The 22,754-nt window shown below is 45.2% G+C and overlaps 1 protein-coding gene and 1 long non-coding RNA gene across 3 annotated transcripts in view; one reads left to right on the top strand and one right to left on the bottom strand.

Annotated features, from left to right (window-relative positions):
• Positions 1-966, top strand: part of LOC142476364 (uncharacterized) — a 30,123-nt gene extending 29,157 nt beyond the window's left edge. The window contains exon 3 of the long non-coding RNA XR_012791619.1: positions 488-966. This is a non-coding gene — a long non-coding RNA (uncharacterized LOC142476364). The remainder of the gene's footprint in view (positions 1-487) is intronic.
• Positions 1-22,754, bottom strand: part of TRAPPC9 (trafficking protein particle complex subunit 9) — a 953,009-nt gene that overhangs the window by 428,214 nt on the left and 502,041 nt on the right. For both annotated transcript variants that reach the window (XM_075581783.1, XM_075581782.1), the window contains one exon: positions 1,005-1,157. In XM_075581783.1, coding sequence (XP_075437898.1) covers positions 1,005-1,157 — 153 coding nt within the window. The remainder of the gene's footprint in view (positions 1-1,004; positions 1,158-22,754) is intronic.

The raw sequence follows: 22,754 nt of genomic DNA, 5'->3' as shown, positions 1-22,754 counted from the left end.
TGGTCCCTATCTTCCTGAGGGACAAGCGAACAGACAGTACAGTATTTCAGAAACCCTGCTGAAGATACAAAATAAAAAAAGGCTTCATTTTTGAGGAAACTTAAAAAAGTAACAATTTTTATCTTCAAGATAATTTGCTGATGGCTTTTGTTAAACCCAGGGGTGCCCAACTCCAGTCTTCAGGGGTCACTAACAAGTCAGGTTTTCAGAGAATCCCTGCTTCAGCACAGGTGGCTCAATCAAGGGCTCCGCAAATGAAAACCTGAATTGTTGGTAGGCCCCTGAGGACTGGAGCTGCCCACCCCTGGTTTAACCCCTTCGATGCTAGAGGAGCAGGTACAGTTAAGGAAACCAATCAAATTTCGTTCCGACGATTGTGTGCTGAATGGAATTGTCCCCTTAAAAAGAAGAATAATAACCTGTACATTTCTATTGTGAGTACAACAATAACCTAAAATAATGGATTCTGCTTTATAATGTTCCGTAGGCGTCACCGGGGAATAGAACTGCAGTCTGTAGGATCCCCCCACGAGGACTGACGGAGCAATCTCCATTTGATTGCAATGTGACTAGATCAGTTAACGCAGAAGATGTCCTTACGGCGACCTTCCACATCCCAACGCAGTTACAGTGCTCTGTGCTTTCTGATAAACTCACCCGATGAAGCAGATATACTGTATGCTGCTTCCCTCACAGAAGCAGCACGTGCTTCCCACAGCTCACATGGAGCTTCTGCAATGTGTTTTATAGAGCTCTCTCCGCAGGTTTATACAACGAACTGCTGGAGGTGACAGAGCGAGGCCAGAAGATGCTCAGCAGGCTACGGTTAGAGTAACTACAAGGGTGCCGTGCTGGCATCGAAAAGGGTACGAGGTGGAAGCTACTGTAAATAAACTATAAAAATAACTCTGCAGTAGCTAAAATAAATACCAAGGGCTTGTACTGTATACACACGCTTCACATCCACGCAGGCCTTTCTGACGGTTATTTCTGCAAAGGATATGATTTTCCAGCGGATGTCCAGCTTGCTGTTGATTTCTAAGCCTTTGGCTTGGTGTCTCTCTTCTTCTATCTCCTTCAGGTTGGCGAACTGTAGCGTTTCACTGGGAGGCTCCGGGAAACTCTCAAAGTTGAATTTGTCCACCTGAATGGCCATTCTGTGGAGACAATAAAGAAAAGCCCATCGGTACCTCTTACTGATTTTCTCATCAACGGCACATAACTGAAAGGTTCTGCTACGCAAGAACAAAAACACATTAAGGGTGCATCTCATCTACATTATTCAAATACATGTGTAGCCGGGATTCTCTTGCGCGCATGTGTTGTGTTGCAGCAGAGCAGGGAACGCTCCGGTTATCGGAGGTTCCGCGTTGAGAGGGAGCCGCGCAGAAGGTGTGGAGGAGGAAGTCGCGCATGCGCGGGTATGGCAGCAGAAGCCCGCGAAGGAGGAACAGCACTCATTGGTTGGACTAGGGGGGAACTACGAGTCCCAACAGCCCCGCGGGGTCATGTGACGCTGGGTGACAGGAAGGGAGGAAGGAAGGGAGATATAGGGTCAGAGGGCGCGCACGTTGGGCAGAGCGAGCGGGAGGAGGAAGGAGACGGAGCTCCAGGTGTAGGGAGGCCATCAGCCCCCACCTAGGCCCTATACCCCAGGCCCAGTTAGGCCCTGAGCCCCTGTAGTGTGCAGCAGAGATAGGGACTGGCCCTAGACAGGTTCCGGTTCCCTTATTCTGCTGCTCAGTGATCGCGTGAGAGACAGTGTGTATTCGGCAGGAGGTCTGGGCTCAGACCCCGCTGTTGTCTACCGTCCGTCTGGGTGGGATCGCCCCGGACGCCTATTGCTGGAGTCACCTTGCATCTGACCCTTTTGTGAAGATCCGTGGCAGGTCCGGGCACGCAGGTAATCAACAAGTGCACCAACTATCTCATCACTCATACAAGACATAGTGGCTGCGCAGTCACCCATACATATTTTTTACATCACTGGAGGGTGGGGGCATAAGGTGTTGGGAGATTTGGACTCGGGGTGGGATGAAACGGTGAAGGAGGGGAATAGCGTCCTGCGAGACGCAGTAGGTAGTGTCTCCTCTAGGGAGGGACACTCGTGTGTATATATATATATATATATATATATATGCTCTTGCCAACAAGTAAAGTCATTCGGTTGTTTATTTGCTGTGTGTGTGTGTATTGTTATACATATTGTCCTGTAAGGAACCACTCCCCCTGGTGGAGGCGCTGCACCAAGTATCAGGTATTATCTATTATTACGCGTGCCCCAGGTTCTCCGTGGCGGAAGATTAGGCCCTGTGAGCCTACAGGTTATACAGCATATGGTAGCGGTCTGTGTTCGCTAGGAAACAGGGCTACACATGTAACGGGGAAGTCCCACATAGCTAACTGCATTTTTCTGTGTTTACCCTGCCTGTATACCTCACTGTGACACAATTCTGCATTTTTATATGGGGAAGAAATACGAACACAACCGAATTAGCCAAAAGCCGCGTGCACTGTACAGTATATTCTTCGATATCAGTTAGGGGAGTTAATCACGGTTTTGCTTTTGAGCCTAAAGTTGCAAAACTAATGAATTTTTTGTATCTTAAATTGAGAAACAACTGCTAAAAATGGGAACGTATTATTCTGCTTTTGATGTTTCTAGACACCCTCACTGGCCTTTTAAACAATGTACTGTACAGTATGTTTAGTTTTAGCCCTATAAAGCAAGTTGCTACAGTATACTGAGCAACTTAAACACGTTTCATGTGGACGTACGGAGCTGTCCGTAACCATCTTCAGGACCTCACCCTGTGATGCTGAAGCACTTTGTTCCGGGGCCCGCAAATCACTTATTTGCATCATTAGAGGTTAATGTCTTCAGGGGAAGCGTCAGATACATTGAAAAGGTAGCATATGCAGTAGACAATTAAGAAAAAAAGACTTGTAGTACAGGTAGCATGAAGAAAACACTTGGGACAGACACAGATATAAACAAGTTACGCGATTTTAAGTTCTAGTAGCCATATTGGTGCTGGAGAAACGTAGATGTAATGTAGGTTGTGATACCACACACATGTAGGTTGCGAACGGTGTTTTTCATAGAAGAAGTTGTGTAGAAACCTCATATATTTCTTCTCACTGTACACGTAAAGAAAACGCTCTGTGCGCTACACAGAAGTAGCAGACTCGCTGGTGCTTTGCTGCGGGACAGTGGGACAGTGGCACAAGAGGTCATTACCTGGAACCAGCCACGTCTGCGACTTCATTTACGGGAAACGATAATGTTGATCCACTGAAATTCCTCACCGCCTACATCAAATCTACTTCAAAGGTTTTACAATAAATAGGGCCAAAGGCAGAGCGGGCCATGGGCCATAATGTCCCTATATGAGGTCAGTATCGCCACGTCTTTATAAATAAGCTTTAAACACCACAAAAATGTAAAAAAAAAAAAAATTTTAAGTATCATAATGCATGGCTCATGTTTATTTATGTCGTAAGTCAGGTGAGACCAACTCCAGTCCTCAAGGGCCACCAACAGGCAAGGTATTAGGGATATTCCTGCTTCAGCACAGGTGGCTCAGTCAGAATGACATCATCTGTGCTGAAGCAGGGATATCCCTAATGCCTGACGGTGGCGGTGACACACACACACACACACACAGAGACAGGATCAGTCTGTGAATTCAGCTGAAAACCAACACAGACAACTCTATAATGAGCACACAAATCTAACGTCCACAGAATAATACATGGACAATAATAACATTAATAATGGACGGTTTGCACGGCAATGAAATTAGACCGGGCAGAGATGGGAGCTGATAAGTTAGAAGCAATATATTGTGGCCTTTCAATATTTAACAAGCAATTAAAAGCTCATTAAATCACAAAATGCTGTTTGCTTTTGGATCAACTTCAACAGACAGAACACAGTAATGTGTTAGATAATAAAAACAATTACACACTAACTTAATTTAAACCTACAATGCCCCTTTATGTTCCTGAGCCCTGGTTCCTTATTTGTGGGATTCTGTGGTTTTTAATATAGCCATTGCACAAAATAAATTGAAGGCTTACACTCATTATATACGATGGTGTGTGCTAAGAAAACAAATTTTGTTTAAAGGGGTAGCCGCATATACAGTCCCGTAAAAAACTCTCACATATTTAGGGCGGCTCACGCAGAATCCAAAAACACGCCCCCTAATGACATAACGCGTCTTTTTGAGTAACCTCTCTGCCCAATCTCTTCATAACCCCACCCAAATCACACTAACGCCACCCCCTTTCTGTACAACTCTGCCCCCTCACATCATACCACGCCCCCTGCAGGCGCTGGGTCACCTGCTCCGGGTGTGACATGGGATCTCACGCAAGTCTGAGGGCCCCTTCACATGGTCTGGAATGAAGGATCCGTAAGAGCTCTGGATATACAGACGTAACCAGACTTACTGTCCCCATGACCGCGGCGGGGGGCGAGATTACAGCACTTTGTCCACCGCGGCTTGGCTACGGTCAGCTGGCAGAATTATCCTGGTGGCTATTTTTGTAATTGCAGTTCAGTATGAGCGTCCGGCAGGTGGCGCACTGAATGACTTTGCCTGTGATACTCAGTAGCGGTAAGGGAGCCGCAAATTGGAAATAAACACCGTGAATTTACACTTTGTTTTGTGCGGCACCGAAGAGTCATTTTCTATTTTAAGATATTCAAAGAAGAAGATATAAGAAAATATGCAAGGTCACTTTTTTTGTTATTTACTTCTCCTGTAAAAATGAGTACGTTGCTATTTTCTTCAGAGCTCGTTACTGCAAACATGCACAAACAGATACAGAAGGTGAGGAGGGCCCTGCTCATGAGAGCTTACAGTCTAGAGGGAATAAGGGGCAATGTTGTAACACAAGGTAAAGTGGCTGCTAATTGTGGGACAGAGTATGCCTCAGAATGGAGTTTGGTCCAGTCCCACCGCTACGGCTGCCAGGTGTTCAGTATTGAACTTGACTGTGCTGTATTTGGATACTCTGTCCAGTAAATAATTAGAGGTATTAATGGACATTTATGTGTATAGCGGTATTACCTCTCTGGACATAGTGAGCTGACCAGGTAAGGGGGCCCCAGGATTTCCCCGAGCAGGGAGAGAACAGGGCAGTTGCTAGGGGGCTGGGCAGCTTACTCCATCCTGATTTGCTGCATTACTCAGCAGCAGCCAATCAGAAGGTGTCAGGAGCCTGGGGGTGTGGCCAAGGAGAGGAAGAAACAACATGGAGTAGATAGGAGTGTGTGTGTTTGTGTGTCTCAAACGCGTCGCACATTTCACCATTGTGTCCAGTATTTTTGGAGAAGCTACCTGGCAACCCTACACACAGCTGGTCCCAATATGGTTTGAGGGGGGAAGGGTCGATTTTAGGAGTATGCCAGATAGGCTTCCTTGAGAAGGTGAGTTTTCAGGGAGTTTTCTGAATGATGGGGGGGAGAGTCTGATGGTGAGTAGAAGGGAATTCCAGAGAAAGTGGGCAGCACGGAGAAGTCTTGAAGGCAGGAGTGAGAGGAGGTAATGAGGTAGGAGGAAAGGCGGATGTTATGGACAGAACGTTTAGGGATATATTTGTGGATGAGGGCAGAGATATAAGGGGGTGCAATGGTGTTGAAAGCTTTGTATGTCAGAACTAGGGTTTTACATTTTATTCTAGAGGACATGGTATGTCAGTGTGGGGATTTGCGTAGTGGAGCAGCAGACGTTATGCGGTGAGCGAGGTACAGTAGATGAGTCTGGCAGCAGCATCTGGATCGATTGTGACACAATGGCGAAGTGCAACGGACGCTCCCAACTAACCAGTGAACAATGATACTGATGGAGCGGCCGTTATTCGAACACATCTCGGCGCCGATTTTGAGTTATCTGCTGTTCCCCACGCAGCATGAACGCGGCCAATTGCCCCCGGCACCCGCGCTTATCGCGGATGTTTTGTTTGAATTTCATGGATTCTGTTTCTTCGTTTGCAATAAAATGGATGAATTGTAATGTGTACAGTACTGTGCTACTGTGCTACTGTGCTACTGTGTCACTGTGCTACTGTGCTACTGTGTCACTGTGCTACTGTGCTACTGTGTCACTGTGCTACTGTGCTACTGTGTCACTGTGCTACTGTGCTACTGTGTCACTGTGCTACTGTGTCACTGTGCTACTGTGCTACTGTGCTACTGTGTCACTGTGCTACTGTGCTACTGTGCTACTGTGCTACTGTGCTACTGTGCTACTGTGCTACTGTGTCACTGTGCTACTGTTCTACTGTGTCACTGTGCTACTGTGCTACTGTGCTACTGTGCTACTGTGTCACTGTGCTACTGTGCTACTGTGCTACTGTGCTACTGTGTCACTGTGCTACTGTGCTACTGTGCTACTGTGCTACTGTGTCACTGTGCTACTGTTCTACTGTGTCACTGTGCTACTGTGCTACTGTGCTACTGTGCTACTGTGTCACTGTGCTACTGTGCTACTGTGCTACTGTGCTACTGTGTCAAGTTCATGTTTTTAATAGCCAGAACACTAAAATTAGTTTTTCTGCACTCGCCGCGCTCGCATCTTAGTGGGGGAAGGCTGGAATTCATCCCGCGGTTTCAAATCGGGATTCCGATGTACATGACGCGTGTGTGTTCGAATAACGGCCGCTCCATCAGTATATATATATACAGTGTTCGACAAATAATTATAACCAGACGCCCGTGGCAAGTGGATTTAGGCCGCTGGCGAGCCGTGCTGCGGCTCTATGAATTCCCTGCTCGCGCCAATTTTTTTTATTTTTTTATTTTTTAAATAAATAAATAATCCCCCTCCCTGATTGGGTTAACGCGGGGAAGAGGGCCGGCAGGCAGCTCTGGGTTAGCCCCTTCCCCCGATCGCCTCCCCCCCTTTCCCCGCTTGCTGCCCGGGGGTGTCCGCCTCTGAAGGGTGTCCGCTTCTGGGGGGGGGGGGGGGGGCGGGGAGCGTGCTGCATTATCGGTCGCTTCGGGGGTCGTGCTGCGGCGTCGGCGTCCGCTTCGGGGGGGCGTGCTGCGGCGTCGGCTGCTTCGGGGGGCGTGCTGCGGCGTCGGTGTTCGCTTTGGGGGGGGGGTGCTGCGGCGTTGTCCGCCTCTGGAGGGGGGGCGGCCCCTTGCAGAGGCCCTCCTGCCGTGCGGAGGGCCCTGCTGCCGTGCGGAGGCCCCTACTGCCATGTGCGACGCCCCCTGCCTTGCAGAGGCCCTCCTGCCGTGTGGAGACCCCACTGCTGCCATGTGCGACCCCCTGCCTTGCGGGTGAGTGTGTGTGAGTGACAAACTGAGAGACTGTGTGTGTGAGTGTCTGTGAGTGTGTGTGTCTGTGAGTGTGTGTGTGTCTGTGAGTGAGTGTGTCTGTGAGTGTGTCACCCTCTCTCCCTCTCCCTGTGTCACCCTCTCCCTGTGTCACCCTCTCCCTCTCCCAGGTCTGCAACCCCGCCTTATCACCAAGAGTATGGAGAATGTGAAGGAGAAGAGGGTGGTCCACGGTGTCAAATGCTGCAGAGAGGTCAAGTAATATGAGCAGAGTGTAATGACCTCTGTTTTTGGCAGCATGGAGGTCGGCAGTTATTTTAGTGAGGGTTGTTTCAGTAGAGTGAGCAGTGCGGAAGCCAGATTGTAGAGGGTCTAGAAGAGAATAGGTGTTGAGAAAGTGTAGCAATCGAGAGAATACAAGACGTTCAAGGAGTTTGGAGGCAAAAGGCAGGAGGGAGACAGGTCGATAGTTAGAAGGACAGGTAGGGTCAAGCTTGCTGTTTTTGAATAATGGTATAACGGTTGCATGCTTGAAGGAGGATGGAAAGGTACCAGAGTAGAGGGGAGAGTTTATATGTGAAAAGGGTGATTAAATAATAAGTCAAAGAAAGTGATAGCCAAAAATGTAAACCATATATCCACCCGTGATCAAATGTCATTTAAATGCAGCTCCAAACTCTATTACGAGCTGTTCCAAACGTTCTAACAGATGAGGATCTTCAAAGAGTTGGGAGAACAAATGTCAATAACCGAAAATAGAAAGATAGAAACACAATAATAGTGCAATATGTTCCTACTCAAAAATGAACTTGAAAGGGGAGATAAGGTGCCCTGACATTTCCCAAAAGGGAAATAAGTTCATCACTATGGGGCTAATTATAAGATGGGAAGTCAGCTTGAGAGATCCACCTCCTAGACATCTTGCAGGTGATGTGTTGGTATGTTCTAGATGGTGTGTATATCTCAGGGAAAGGAAGGAAATGCAATAGTGCAGAAGATTCAATCATATTTTTTTTATAAAGGTAAAAAAAAAATGTGCACATCCATATTTACTCAGTGTTTCCATATAAAATGCACATACAACAATTTATGGTGGTACAGTATTTATGTGGTCTCACCGCCGTCTGGCTTGGCTTCAGCATCCCTCGTGACTGCACACCATCACATCCGGGTCCAGAAGGATGCGTCTCACCAAGATAGCACTGGCCACGCGCCAACGCGTTTTGCTGCATTAGCGGCATCAGGATTCCAATTCAATGTTATTCCTCATGGCTTCTTACAGTACATATAATGTTCTATATTATTGTTGGTGCATTAATTAGTATACACAAATTAAATGATTAAATGATTTCATGTACAGTATGAACGGATAAGAATCTTATTCCCTACTCTAAAGGATGTATCAAATTGTGTTCACAAATTACAGTAGAACACCCAATGAAAAATCAAATACAAAAATAACTTGCATCATTGGATGTAGTCGAAACGGTGGGCACAGACCCATCGCACATATCCATCAATCACCAAGGAGACAGAAATGCATGCAGACACCACAGATGGCCAAGGAAAAAATGCAAAATGAAGGCTAGGTGGAACAACACTAGAAAAGCTCCTACATCTATATTAAGACCTCCTGGACCGAAGTCTATGGATGCAGAAGGTCTCCTTTCTGGCGAGATTTATAATTCTATCACCCTCTCTGCTGGGGCCATATACTCTAGGTCCTTAAAGGTAAGTCCCTGTGGGTTAGCTTGGTGGTATAGACTAAAGTGTCTCGATATGATATGATGTGGCGTCAGAACATTTTCTTCTGATGTTGCCGATGTGTTCTAGGATACGCACTTTAAAAGGTCGTGTGGTCCTCCCCACATATTGCAACCCACAGTGACATTCAAAAAGGTAGACTACAGGCAGTCCTCGGTTATCCAACAGAATCCATTCTGGATGTAGCGTTGGATAGTGAAACCGGTGTAAAGTGAGTCCCATGTTAATCAGTGGCGGTGAGCGTTGGATAACGCATTCAGGCGATGGATAACGGATTCCGGCATCGAAAAACGGCCCATAGGGTTGCATTGTAAAGTGTTGGATATGCCTTTCGTTGTAAAGTGAAACGTTGGATAACGAGGACTACCTGTATATGGTCCATCTTGCAGTTCATGTAGTGGGCTAATCTGAAAACGTTCACCTGAAGGCTTGGCTATAAAGGAGGTCTTGTCTTTTGAACAAAATGCACAAGCTTTCCACACAGTACAACCTTTCGGTTCATTAAGCTAGCTCTTAATGACATTTTTAATGGTTTTTATAGTGCTAGGAGCTAGCTTATTTTTAAGGTTAGAAGCCTTACTGAAAATTACTGGGGGGTAATTAGGAATAGTTCCCCCAAGTATTGTGTCGCTCTGCAAAATATGTAAATGTCTGGTGATTATATCTTCACATTCTTCCTTATTGTATTGTTTGACAAATGTAGTCTTAAGATCTTTCACTGGTTCAATTAACCTCTCTTTATCCTCATTAGGAGTGATCAGGTCCCCTTTGTTTAATAAAACCTTTTTTTTTTTTTTTTTTTTAAGCTTTCTGTTATTTCATCATAGTCTCTATCTGCAAACCTCTTTTATTTTAACATTTCTTATTGTTGCTCATAGATTTGTTTATCCGTGCAGTTTCTTTTGATTTTTCTTAGTTGACGAAAGGGAATATTTGAGATCCAGTTTGGGTGATGGCAGCTGGATTTTAAAACGTAGTTGTCACTATCAACTAGTAAATATAAATATATACATATCTATGGAAGGAAAAACCTAAAAAGCAACTCATTTAATTTTTGCCAAAGATACACAAAGACTTGAACAAGCCACCAAGGAGACCGATCATCTCGAGTATAGATTCTCGAACCTCCAATCTTTCAGAGTACATTGGCCATTTCCTGGAGATATATGTTGTTAGGTGTCTTACCTTAAGGTAATTCTAGAAAGAATTGAGTGGAGTAATGAATTCACATTGGTAACTTGCGATGTCACGAACTCAGGGAAGGGCTGGGGAGGGGGAAGGGAAGGAATATACCCTCGCAACTGCTGGAAGATAATTCTGTGGTGCTACAATCAGGGGTAGATAATGAACAAATACTTGTAGAGAAAAAGAACCCCAACGGAGAGCACTCAACAGTGCACAAAAACAGTGAAGGAGGTAGTGTAGGATGCAATGTGTATATTGAGTAAATTAAAATATCATTTATTGGAGTCTTAACTCAATTAAAATAAAGCGGACACTAAGTACCAGGGTGATATGTGCTAGTAGGCCAAAAAAGCGCAGCGAAAATAAAAGGCACCAGACTCGTGTGTTAAGTGTTGGCTCTACCCTTGATCATATATGCAGGGTAAAGTCAGGTGTTATGAACAGCCACAGGTATCTGCGTAATAGGTGTATAGATAACAGATAGAACCCCTATCTACTTAGTTACATGAACCAAGTTAGTATATACCACAGTGGGTTAATGTAGGGATGAGCAGATCACTGCTTAAGTCCCTGAGTGGTGCTTCTTGTGTCAAGACGCCATAGTGGTATAATATCACACACACTCGCTATAAACTCCCCCCACGTCAGTCTCCTGTGGGGTGGGGGGATAGTATATAATAATGGCAGAAAAAGGATTGCTGCAGACCTGTGAATAGAGAAAATGTAGATCACAAGTAGTGTCTACTAACACTTGAAAAAAATAAAAAACAACACGAGGTACTGGTAGCATAAAACTGGCAGTAACCGCGACCAAATTGTAACAAACATACACACTTCTGCTAATGCCTGGTGTGTCACAGGTCTCCGCGGTTTCTGCCTATTCAAATCAATATCGAGCTAATGCTCGCATGTAACTCTCTGTAAGAGAGTGTTACTCTGGGTCAGGACACGCTCCGATCACGAGCGTTGGTCCCGCCCCCTTGACGTAATGACGTCACTGCCGACGTACGTTTCGCTAGGCAAGAAGCTTTCTCAAGGCTGGGCGGGGCAAAGGTACTAGCCCTGCCCTTTATAGAGGAGCGTCAGCTCTGATAGGTTACTCGGTTCCCTATTCTTAGACTCGAGTTAGGTACTTAGCGTACGTTTCGTGAGGAGTAGAGTAGGAACAGACTACCTTCCCTTACGCCCGTATAGAGAATATGGTGAGACAAAGTGTCTCTGGACTGCGTAGAAAGCGCAAGAGTGCTGTGTGTAGCTAACATATAATGCCCTTCTACAGTAAGTGCGTGGATAACGCTGGAGGGCTGTGTATGGCAGTGAATGCGTGGGTAGCGCAAGAGATCTATGTTTAGCTGGCACATGATGCACTTCTACAGTGATTACGTAGATAGCGCAAGAGAGCTATATTTAGCAGGCACATGATGCACTTCTACAGTCATTGCGTAGATAGCGCAGGGAGGCTATGTATAACTAGCACAAGGTGCACTTATACAGTGAATAGGGATTCAGCTCAGAGAGGTAATAAGCACAGGAGGGAATACAAGGGGCTGGTCAGATCCACTGAAAGCGGGCTTTGGTGTGGGGCCATGGTAGCAGAAGATGACTAAATGAATGGACTATACACAAAGCCCTCATTAAGGCCCTTGGGGTTAAGGGTTTGTAGTGTGTAGATCCAACGGGACTCCATTTTAAGTAACTCTAGGTCCCAGTTCCCCTTTCTAATGCCCATAGATATCTGGTCTATGCCCTTGAAGGTAAGTACCGTTTGATCACCCCGGTGGTGGTCATTAACATGTCTTGCCACCGGGGTGTCCACACCATTCCTGATGTCACCCAGGTGTTCAAGGACCCTGACCCTGAAGGGGCGCCTAGTTTTCCCTATGTACTTCATCTTGCACACACACTCTGCCATGTAGATGACTCCTGGGGTTTTACAGTTAATAAATTTCCGAATACTGAATGTTCTTGTGTTGTCCCAGTTACTAAACGTTTTAGCGTTTGTGATGACAGAGCACGCTTTGCAGTTTTTGCAGCTGAAGTTGCCCAGTGGTTTCATAGGGAGCCAGGTTTTGTTGACTGGGGCCTCAAAGTGGCTGTTGACCAAACGATCTCGTAAGTTTTTTGACCGGCGACTGGTCATTTCTGGGTACGGTCTCAGCACTTCTTTGAGGTCCTCGTCTGCCCTAAGGATGTGCCAATGTTTATTAAAAGCACTCCTTGCTCTTGACCATTGTTCATTGTATGTTCCTATGAACCTGATCGTTCTTGCAGATGTAGTCTCCATTTTTTCTTTCAGTAGGTCAGCCCTTGGTGTATTTTTTGCCCTCTTGTATGCCTTCTTGACCATGTTTCTTGAGTACCCCCGTTCAAGGAATCTGTCCTTCATCAATGATGCTTGTTTCTCAAATTCGATGACATCTGTACAGTTGCGTTTAATTCGCAGGAACTGTCCTACGGGGATACCTTTAATAAGGTTCGGTGGATGATGACTAGTAGCCCTTAGAAGACTGTTAGTCGCAGTACTCTTTCTATACATGGTGCTACTAATCTCCCCTGTAGTTCCAACCTGTACAGTGAGGTCGAGAAAATTTATTTTGTTAGGTCCAATCTCATAAGTAAGTTTGAGATTATTTGAGTTCTGGTTCAGTCCATCGATGAAGGTCTTGAGGAGATCGGTGGATCCTCTCCACATCAAGAACACATCATCGATGAACCTGTACCACATCTCAATATGGTCCGTGAATGCCTCATTGGGCTCTCCAAAAACTACCTCAGCCTCCCACCAGCCCAGGTACAGATTCGCATAGGACGGGGCACATTTTGTTCCCATCGCTGTACCCTGGGTCTGGTGGTATAGTTTATTATTGAAAAGGAAGTAGTTTTTGGTGAGGACAAACTCCAGTAGTTTAACCAGAAAGGTACTATGGTCCTTGAAGGACAACCCCCTTGCTCTCAGAAAATACGATACCGCCTCTAGGCCCTTGGTATGTGGTATCGAGGTGTATAGGCCCTCCACATCTAGTGACACTAGGATGGTATCTTCCGTTACTGTGATGCCATTCAATTTATTAAGGATGTCCTTTGTATCCTTAAGATACGATGGGAGGGCTGTTACAAATGGTCTCAGTACCTGATCGATATAATTACTGGCATTTTCTGTGAGGTTCCCAATACCCGCAACAATGGGGCGTCCCGGGGGTGGTGTCTTTTGCTTATGTATTTTGGGTAGTGAGTAAAAGGTCGCAATCCTGGGGAATTGAACAAACATAAAATCCATCTCAACTTGCGATGTCACCTCTTTATATACCTCAAAAGATCATATGAAAGGAATAGAGGCCTAAGGAGAGTTTTATTAGGGAATCCAGAGATGTCAGGAGCACAGACTCTCTTTTTGTTAGAAGCAATATAATTTATTGTAAATCACAATTTTTTTTTAGTTCGACAAATACTGTAGCTATTTTTTTCAACTAAGTGGAACCGCGATGGGGCCAAGGTTTGCACGAGCTATGCCACTTTGTTCATTGGGCATATGCCCAAGGGAGGTGGATTACATCTGGTCCAATGGCATGTTTAATGTGAACCTGGTCCTATGGCAGTGGAAGGAGGAAAGAGTATTAGCTCTCTTTTGGACATGTTAAGCTTCAGGTAATGGTGGTACATCCAGCAGGAGATGGCAGAGAGACAGTTAGTGACATGGGACAAGAGAGGGGTAGAGGTCAGGGGAGGAGAGGTATATTTGGGTAATCAGCATAGAGATGGTACTGAAAACTAAAAGATTGTATTAGTTCACCAAGAGAGAGAAATACTAAAACAGCAGTTGGATATGTACAGTAGGACATGAACCAGGAGAGGGCTATGGCACAGAGGCCAATGGAGTTGAGAGCGTACAGGAGAAGGGGGTGATCAACAGGGTCGAAAGTAGCATAGATATTCAGGAGAATTAGCACGGAGAAGTGACCTTTAGACTTAGCTGTGAATAGGTCATTGGCGTTAGTGTTAACATACCACTACTATTCACTCTGGTTGCCGGGAGAAAATGGATCTTTACATCTTTTTCTTGTCTTATTATCATGTGTGATTGTGCCGGAATGTAGTCAAGATGGCAGCGCCGAGTACTTCAGTAAAACCTGCCCTATTTTTCTACAATCGTTTTCTACTCCAAGGTTTTCAACCTTCTACAGGAGCACTGGTCGGAAACTACTAGTCTACATTACAGAAGCTCTTTGGGGCAGTGCCATTTTAGGGTATTTAAAATTGTGGCCAACAGGAAGCTAACAGTAAGCCAATAAATAATGGTGACCAATGAGGTTATTGCTACCGACTGGCGTACAGGTAGACAATGCCCACTCGCCAACTTGGAAGAGGACAAATAACCTCTACTAAAATAATACCCGCCCAAATACAAGGGAGTCCATGTAATAGATTGCTGGGCCCGTCCGCATTACAGGGGTTAACATACAACAGATCACTATCGTCGACAGATAATATTTGTTTCTCTGCTGTATTCAGTGTGTGTGTATATATATATGTGTATATATATATATATAATCAAAAAATAAATAGATGATACCGTTCTGTGGCTAACGAAATGCTTTTATTTGTGCGAGCTTTCGAGATACACTGATCTCTTCTTCCGGCGATGTTACAATGAATGAAGCAAGGATTACTTAAAAACAGTGTCTCTTGGAATGTTATCTGTGCTGGTCCTTCCCCCGATGTGGATGTGTTTTATGACTAGAGGTGTCAAAGGGTTACTGAAAGCAAGTGAAGAAAGAGTGTGTATGTGTATCAGTGTGAATAAGAATGAATGGAGAGCCCACAGTATAAACAGTGCTCTACACAAGGTGTGTGTGGAGTGAGAGGGAGATAAATGGTGTGGGTGGGTGTGGAAATGTGAGAGTTTGTAGCACAACTAAAAGTGTGTGTGGATACTATGTGGTCCCTATTGGTGTATAGGGATGGAAAAATAAGGGGTATAAGTATGTGTGAGAGACAGCTGTGTGTGCATACATATAGCACAGTATGTACAGACATGGCCTTTAGCGCTCATGGGAAGAGAGTTCGCTAGTGTCAGTAATGACTCATAAAATTTCGATCTCTGTTTAGGCCACTGCTAAGTGTCCCGAACAGTTGCATAAATTTGTATTCATGCAACCGTCTCTCTTTCGGGGTTTTAAGATTACCTTTGAGTATGGCAACCCTCAGATCATTCATCTTATGGCCAGAGTCAGAGAAATGTTCGCCAACAGGACTGTCTCTTGTTCCGCGTGTGATGCTGTGGCGATGCAGGTTCATTCTCTTGTTTAGCCCCTGTCCTGTCTCACCTATGTAGTAACAGCCCCCTGGGCATTTCATGCACATGATGAGGTACACGACATTGCTGGAGGAACAGGTGAACCCTCCTCTGATTTTGTATTCCCGATTCTTGTGTGGTATTTGTATTGTGTCTGCTGTGTAGAGCATTGCGCAGGTTTTGCATCTTGGGTCCTGGCATGGTTTTGTCCCGCATTCAGTTGTACTGCTGAATACAACAGTACAGTACAACTGAATGCGGGACAAAACCATGCCAGGACCCAAGATGCAAAACCTGCGCAATGCTCTACACAGCGGACACAATACAAATACCACACAAGAATCGGGAATACAAAATCAGAGGAGGGTGCACCTGTTCCTCCAGCAATGTTGTGTACCTCATCATGTGCATGAAATGCCCAGGGGGCTGCTACTACATAGGTGAGACAGGACAGGGGCTAAACAAGAGAATGAACCTGCATCGCCACAGCATCACACGCGGAACAAGAGACAGTCCTGTTGGCGAACATTTCTCTGACTCTGGCCATAAGATGAACGATCTGAGGGTTGCCATACTCAAAGGTAATCTTAAAACCCCGAAAGAGAGACGGTTGCATGAACACAAATTTATGCAACTGTTCGGGACACTTAGCAGTGGCCTAAACAGAGATCGAAATTTTATGAGTCATTACTGACACTAGCGAACTCTCTTCCCATGAGCGCTAAAGGCCATGTCTGTACATACTGTGCTATATGTATGCACACACAGCTGTCTCTCACACATACTTATACCCCTTATTTTTTCATCCCTATACACCAATAGGGACCACATAGTATCCACACACACTTTTAGTTGTGCTACAAACTCTCACATTTCCACACCCACCCACACCATTTATATCCCTCTCACTCCACACACACCTTGTGTAGAGCACTGTTTATACTGTGGGCTCTCCATTCATTCTTATTCACACTGATACACATACACACTCTTTCTTCACTTGCTTTCAGTAACCCTTTGACACCTCTAGTCATAAAACACATCCACATCGGGGGAAGGACCAGCACAGATAACATTCCAAGAGACACTGTTTTTAAGTAATCCTTGCTTCATTCATTGTAACATCGCCGGAAGAAGAGATCAGTGTATCTCGAAAGCTCGCACAAATAAAAGCATTTCGTTAGCCACAGAACAGTATCATCTATTTATTTTTTGATTATTGAAGCTCGGCTAACACGGTACTGATACCTCTACATATATATATATATATATATATATATATATATATATATATATATATATATACATACATACACACACACACACACACACACACACACACTGAATACAGCAGAATATATATATATAAAAAAATATAAATATATATATATATATATATATATATATACACACACACACACACACACGTTTTAAGTTATGGTGGGTGAAAAAGGCAACAAGAAATCTCCACCGTATTGCATATAGCATATAAAAAGATCACTTGTGAGCACATTCACATGTCTTAGGCAGGTCTGCAACCCTGCCTTTCACCATTATCCCCAGCAGACAGTGCTTCCACTGCAGCAAGGGACTCTGGGAAATGACATGCAAATGAGCACACAATGTGTCACCTTTTGTCTGAAAAACCATTGTTACACGGAGCCCATATAAGCTAATGCTTGCTGTTAACACAGCTTTAAAAGCACAGCATGGGAATCAGATGCAAAGCCAGAGAAACCATTCACAGACATGTTTCAACCTTAATGGGTATCATCAGTGTGAAGTTAGTTGTACTGCTAGCTTTGCATTTTCAAGAAATATATTATATATATATATATATATATATATATATATATATATATATATATACACCTATATATACACATACACACACACAATAGCCTTGTATACAAATAAGTGGCTTGTTCAGGCTCTGTAAAAATCCTCCGTTTACTTTATTTACCCAAAGTCTGACATTCGTGTAAGTCTGAGTGATTTCTCATTTAATGAGTAGACTGTTGAGCTTCCCTATGGATGCTAAATAAAGCATGAGATTTATAATGGCCATTCACTATTGATCTATCACCAGCAACAAGATCAATGTCCCAAATGGCAAAGCAATACTGAACTATAGATTAGAAGCCTAACAGCAGGGATAAAATGGAACAGGAAGCCGATTAACCCATTAAGAGCTAGTGGGACCAGTAATGCCAAATGCTGTATTGCGTGCAACGGCTATACTACCGTAGGAAAAGTTTCCAAGGCTCCTTTGCAACGTATTTAGAGTTATAATAGAATATAAGCATGCAATAGTCTATAGAAGCCACCACTCAGTGACAAATAGGGAATTATGGAACTGAGCAGGAAGAGGTTAGGAGGTTGCGCAGGGGAGCACGCTAGTCAGAGAAGATCAGGAAGGGGAAGAGATAGGAGCTCAGTGTGTAGAGAGGCAAGTAGCCTCTACACTAGGCCCATATAGGCCCTGAGTCCCAGTCAGTTGTAGTCAATGCAGGGACAGGCCCTAGAATAGGAACCTGTCACGTTAGTGTGTTAAGCTAGGGACATTAATTCAGCCTTTTGGAGTAGTTTCTGATATACTCTTTTTTTCATCATTCCCAACAGGTTAATTATGGATATGCTCCTCAAATTGCTGAGTTGATACAGGTATGGCTAATAACTTCGCTTAAGCTTTACAATCCTGAGAGATGTCTCAGTTGAGTCAACAGACATGTACATATTACTATACTAGTAATAATATTATTATTAGTCAATAGGTCTTTACCCATCTCAGTTTTTGCACTTATTTAGGTGGGCACTTTATTACTGAGGTGACTAAGGGACTTGATTATATGAACCCCCCTGTATTCCACTCCCCCCCACCCCCCACCCTCCTTCGTCTAGTAATTATTTTACCTTGGACTCTTATGCCAATCTGCGCATGTCTCATTATATGATGCAGTCATACTCTCGCGATCGCGCATGAGCCTCACTTGTGACCATGTGGGTCGACAGACATGGACGCTATCAATGCGCATGTGCTGGGGATGCTGTTTTGAGGTGGCACCTGGATTTTAAATTATTGTTTGCACTACAAATATTTCTGTATGTAGAAGGTTGCATCATGACTCATTCTGTATGTATCATGCCCCAGTCTGTATGTAGAAGGTTGTATCATGCCCCATTCTCTATACAACAAAAAACAGACAAAGATGCCCAAAGCTACTTTCAATGTGACAAAAATACACAGTGCAATACCTATATATTCTCTTGAAAAACGGGTCATTTAGTTTAACCCTTTGGCCAAACGTCTTAAGCCTGCTGCCACTTTCTTTTTCAAAAATTTTTTATTAGGCATACATTGAACAAACATACAGATATTTCTTAGCCTAATACAGGGTTATTCATTTTCCATTTTGGAAGCCTTGTCAGGCCTCCGATCCTTCAGATGGAGTTGTGTGCCTCATCGCTCCTAGTTTAAATTTGCTAGTTTGTATATCTCCTCTGCTCGGGGACCAGAGGCATGCTGGCAGAGAAGGCGTGCCGGTGTATTGTGATTCTATATCTAACCAGCAATATTGGTCTGGATCGGTATTCCATACTACTACCTGTCGTAGTTGGGTGGCTTGGTAGTATCTTATAATGTCTGGGACTCCCATGCCTCCTCTCCCCTTTGATGAGAGCAGAACTGACCTAGCGATCCTGGGTCTTTTATCCTGCCAAATAAAATGTAATATTTGTTTTGGGATATTTTTCAATTCTGAGCCAGGGATGTGAACCTGGAGAGTCTGGAAATAGTATAACAATCTGGGGAGTATGTTCATTTTGACCGAGATCATTCTCCCGATCCATGATATTTGATATCCTTCCCATTTATCTAAATCATTTTTGATTTTCCGGAATAGGGCTGGGTAGTTGTGTTGGTATAGGGATTGATAGTTCCTTGATACATTTACTTCCAAGTATTTAATGTATGATGAACTCCAACGGCAATTTAAATTTAGTTTAAGTAACTTCACCTCTGGCTCTGGTAAATTTAAGTTTAAGGCTTCCGATTTGTCGCTGTTGATTTTATACCCTGATATTTTACCAAAGTCCAATAGTTCCTTTTGGAGATTGGGGAGGGAAATTTGGGGTTTAGATAGAGTTAGTATTATATCATCTGCGAACAGGGATATCTTATATTGTTTGTTCCCGATTTCTATCCCTTGGATGTCAACATTGTCTCGAATTTTTGATGCTAGAGGTTCTATGGTCAGTGCAAAGAGGAGAGGGGATAGGGGACATCCTTGCCTTGTGCCGTTTTTAATATTAAATCGTTGTAGGTTGCCCCCTGGGAGTTTTACTGTAGCTGATGAATCTTGGTAAAGTCTACGGACACCCTCTAGGTATGTGTCTTTGAAGCCAAATTTTCGTAGGGTGTTATCTAGAAACAACCAGTAAATCCTATCGAACGCCTTCTCTGCGTCCAGGCTAAGTAATATTGCCTTGGTTCCTGTGAGGTGTACATGGTCAATTATATTAATTATCTTGCGGGTGTTGTCGGAGGCTTGTCTGCCTGCGACAAACCCCACTTGGTCTATATTTATTAATCTGGGTAGTATAGGATTCAACCTATTTGCTAGAATTTTACTATATCATTTAAGGTCGTTGTTCAGGAGGGAGATTGGACGGTAGCTTCCACATTGCATCGGGTCTCTTCCATCCTTATGTATAATTGCTAAATTGGTTAGAAACATTGACGTAGGGATTGGGTTCCCTTCCATGAAGAAGTTGAACATTTTTAGAAGATGCGTGGATAGTATTGGTAAGAATCTCTTATAGTAAACATTGGTGAACCCGTCGGGGCAAGGGGACAGACACTTTCAGCACTTTTACTGCCTCTTCCAGTTCCTCTTTTGATATTTCAGCGTTAAGTATTGCATTTTCCTCATCTGTTAATGTGGGAAGGTGGCAGTTGTCTAGATATTTTTTTATAGACTCCGATGCTGTTGGCTCAGAGTGCCCATTTTGGGAGACTGGGTTTTGCCCCAGCAAACACAAAGGATAGAAGTACATTTTGTGCGAGTTAGGTCTGGTGGACCAAGGAGGAGGAGGGGGAGAGAGAGAGGGAGAGGTGGATAAGAGAAAGATCTGCTGGGACAGGGTCAGCAGATGGAGAATAGTAGAAGTTGGGTCTATCTTAGACCTTGGTCTAAGGAGGAGGGGGGTTGGGAGGGGAGGGGGGTGGAGGGAGGTGGGGGTGGTGGGAGGAGGGGGTGGCTTTGGGGAGGGAGGAGGGAGGGGGTTGGGGGAGATGGGGGGAGGGAGGGGGTGGGGAGGGGGTGGGTGGGGGTTTGGAGGGGGGTGGGAAGGGGAGGGAGGGGGGGTGGGAAAGAAGGGTGGGAGGGAGGGTCGGGAGGGTAAGGGGGGGAGGGGCGGACTTCTATTTCAGCAAACCATATAACAAGAACTGTATATTGCAACAGGGTTGGTTCAGACTTATTTTTCAACAATACATTTACTTTAACTTTGACGTTTGTCATAGAACGAGAAGGAAACATCTAAACCAGCATTAACTGTAACTGTTCACTTATTTCATCCTTGTCTTCTTTAAGTGTCAATACACAGTGAGACGAATGTATTTAAGCCAGCCTTGGGCAATACTATTCACTTATCCTTATCCCGGAGGGGGGAGGTGGGAGGTTGGGAGGGAGGGAGGTGGGAAGGGAGAGAGGGGGGGGGGTGTTAAGGGAGGGGTGGGGGGGAGGAAGGAGGGGGAGGGAGTGGAGAGGGGTGGGGTGGGAAGAGAGGGGGGGTGAAGGGGGAAGGGGATGGAGAGAGGGGGGTGAGAAGGGGGAAGGAGGGAAATGGTGAGGCAATAAGCATATCATAGCAGTTTTAAACACCCACAGTAACTTTTGCAACATATAAATTGAACGGTTAGGTCCAGAGGGCAAACTGACATAAATCTATATCTGTACTTTCCCTGAGCATTCTCAACTGAAGGGTCATCCTTGGAGAGCCGGGACGCATCATAGAGGGTCTTCAACTGAACTATAGTGAATGATATGGGGCTGGTAGTGCTCATACCTTTTAGCTTGGGATATTACAAGGCACCTGGCTCTTATTTACTGCGGTTTAGGGAGCCTGGATTGGGCAACTACAGGGTCTCCATAATCTCTCCATAGGGCAGCTGAGTCAGTGAAGTTCGCATTGCTCTATCCAGTAGGGGCGAGAGGGGGAAACATGGGCATATCTCTGCTCGAGACGGATGGCTCCTTACTATAGCGCAAGGGACGGGACGGGCTCCCATCCTCCCCTCCTCCCCCCGCAAACCAAACACCCCACAGACCGCTCGTAGAAACTGGCGTTCGTCAGCAGGGGATGTCCCTCCGGTGCTCCCTCCAGAGGGGTCTTCCGTGGAGGGTTAAATACCTCAGGTGCCATACCAAAACCAAACAACCCCCCCCTCCCCCTCCAAAATCGCCGGTCAGGTACGCGGCATAAGCCATCTCTCAGCTTCAACTCCCTCCACTGTAGCTGGTCGTTCTCCTCGGCAGGGGTAATCCTCCCATTTGCAGCGGGGTGCAGATCAGCAGGGTTCTCCTCAGGGGGGACCCCTGTCCGCTTGGGCCCGGGTTTTCACAACTGGATCTTGGCGATATCTTTCCATAACAGTTCTCTAGGGAGAGGAATTTTTTTTAATGGCCAATCAGGTCAGGGTAGGCAGTGTGAGCTTGATCACTTTTGTTTGGCTTGTTGGAACGCAGTGATTCTCTCCTAAGTTCTAGCGGGGCCACTGTCAGACTCTTCATCTCGTGCAGCCGGCGGGGTCTCTGCCCAGGTAGGTGGGGGCGTTAAACCCAGGGCTCTCGCAAACGGGGCCATATCTTCGGGGCTTCTCAGTGTTAGAAACTTACCCCCCGTGTTTGCGGTCAACCTAAAGGGGAATCCCCAGCACTATTTTATTCCATTGTCGCGGAGGAGGGCAGTCAGCGGCTTCATCTCCCGGCGGCGGTTTATTGTTATCCGCGATAGGTCGTTAAACAGCTGAAGAGTTTCCTCTTGGAATATCAGAGGCTCTCTCTCACGGCAGGCCGCAATTATCCGTTCCTTCGCGGAGTAGCTGTGCAGACGGACTATGACGTCTCGCCTTCATCTGGGGTCATCCGATTTTGGTCCCAGAGCTCGGTGAGCCCGGTCGATCTCAAGGTCCCTTTCGTCAACCTCTCCACACAT

The sequence above is a fragment of the Ascaphus truei genome, chromosome 2 (assembly GCF_040206685.1).
Source record: "Ascaphus truei isolate aAscTru1 chromosome 2, aAscTru1.hap1, whole genome shotgun sequence".
Classification (NCBI taxonomy): domain Eukaryota; kingdom Metazoa; phylum Chordata; class Amphibia; order Anura; family Ascaphidae; genus Ascaphus; species Ascaphus truei.
The sequence above is the reverse complement of the archived record's forward strand: the minus strand, read 5'-3'. Positions and strand labels throughout refer to the sequence as shown.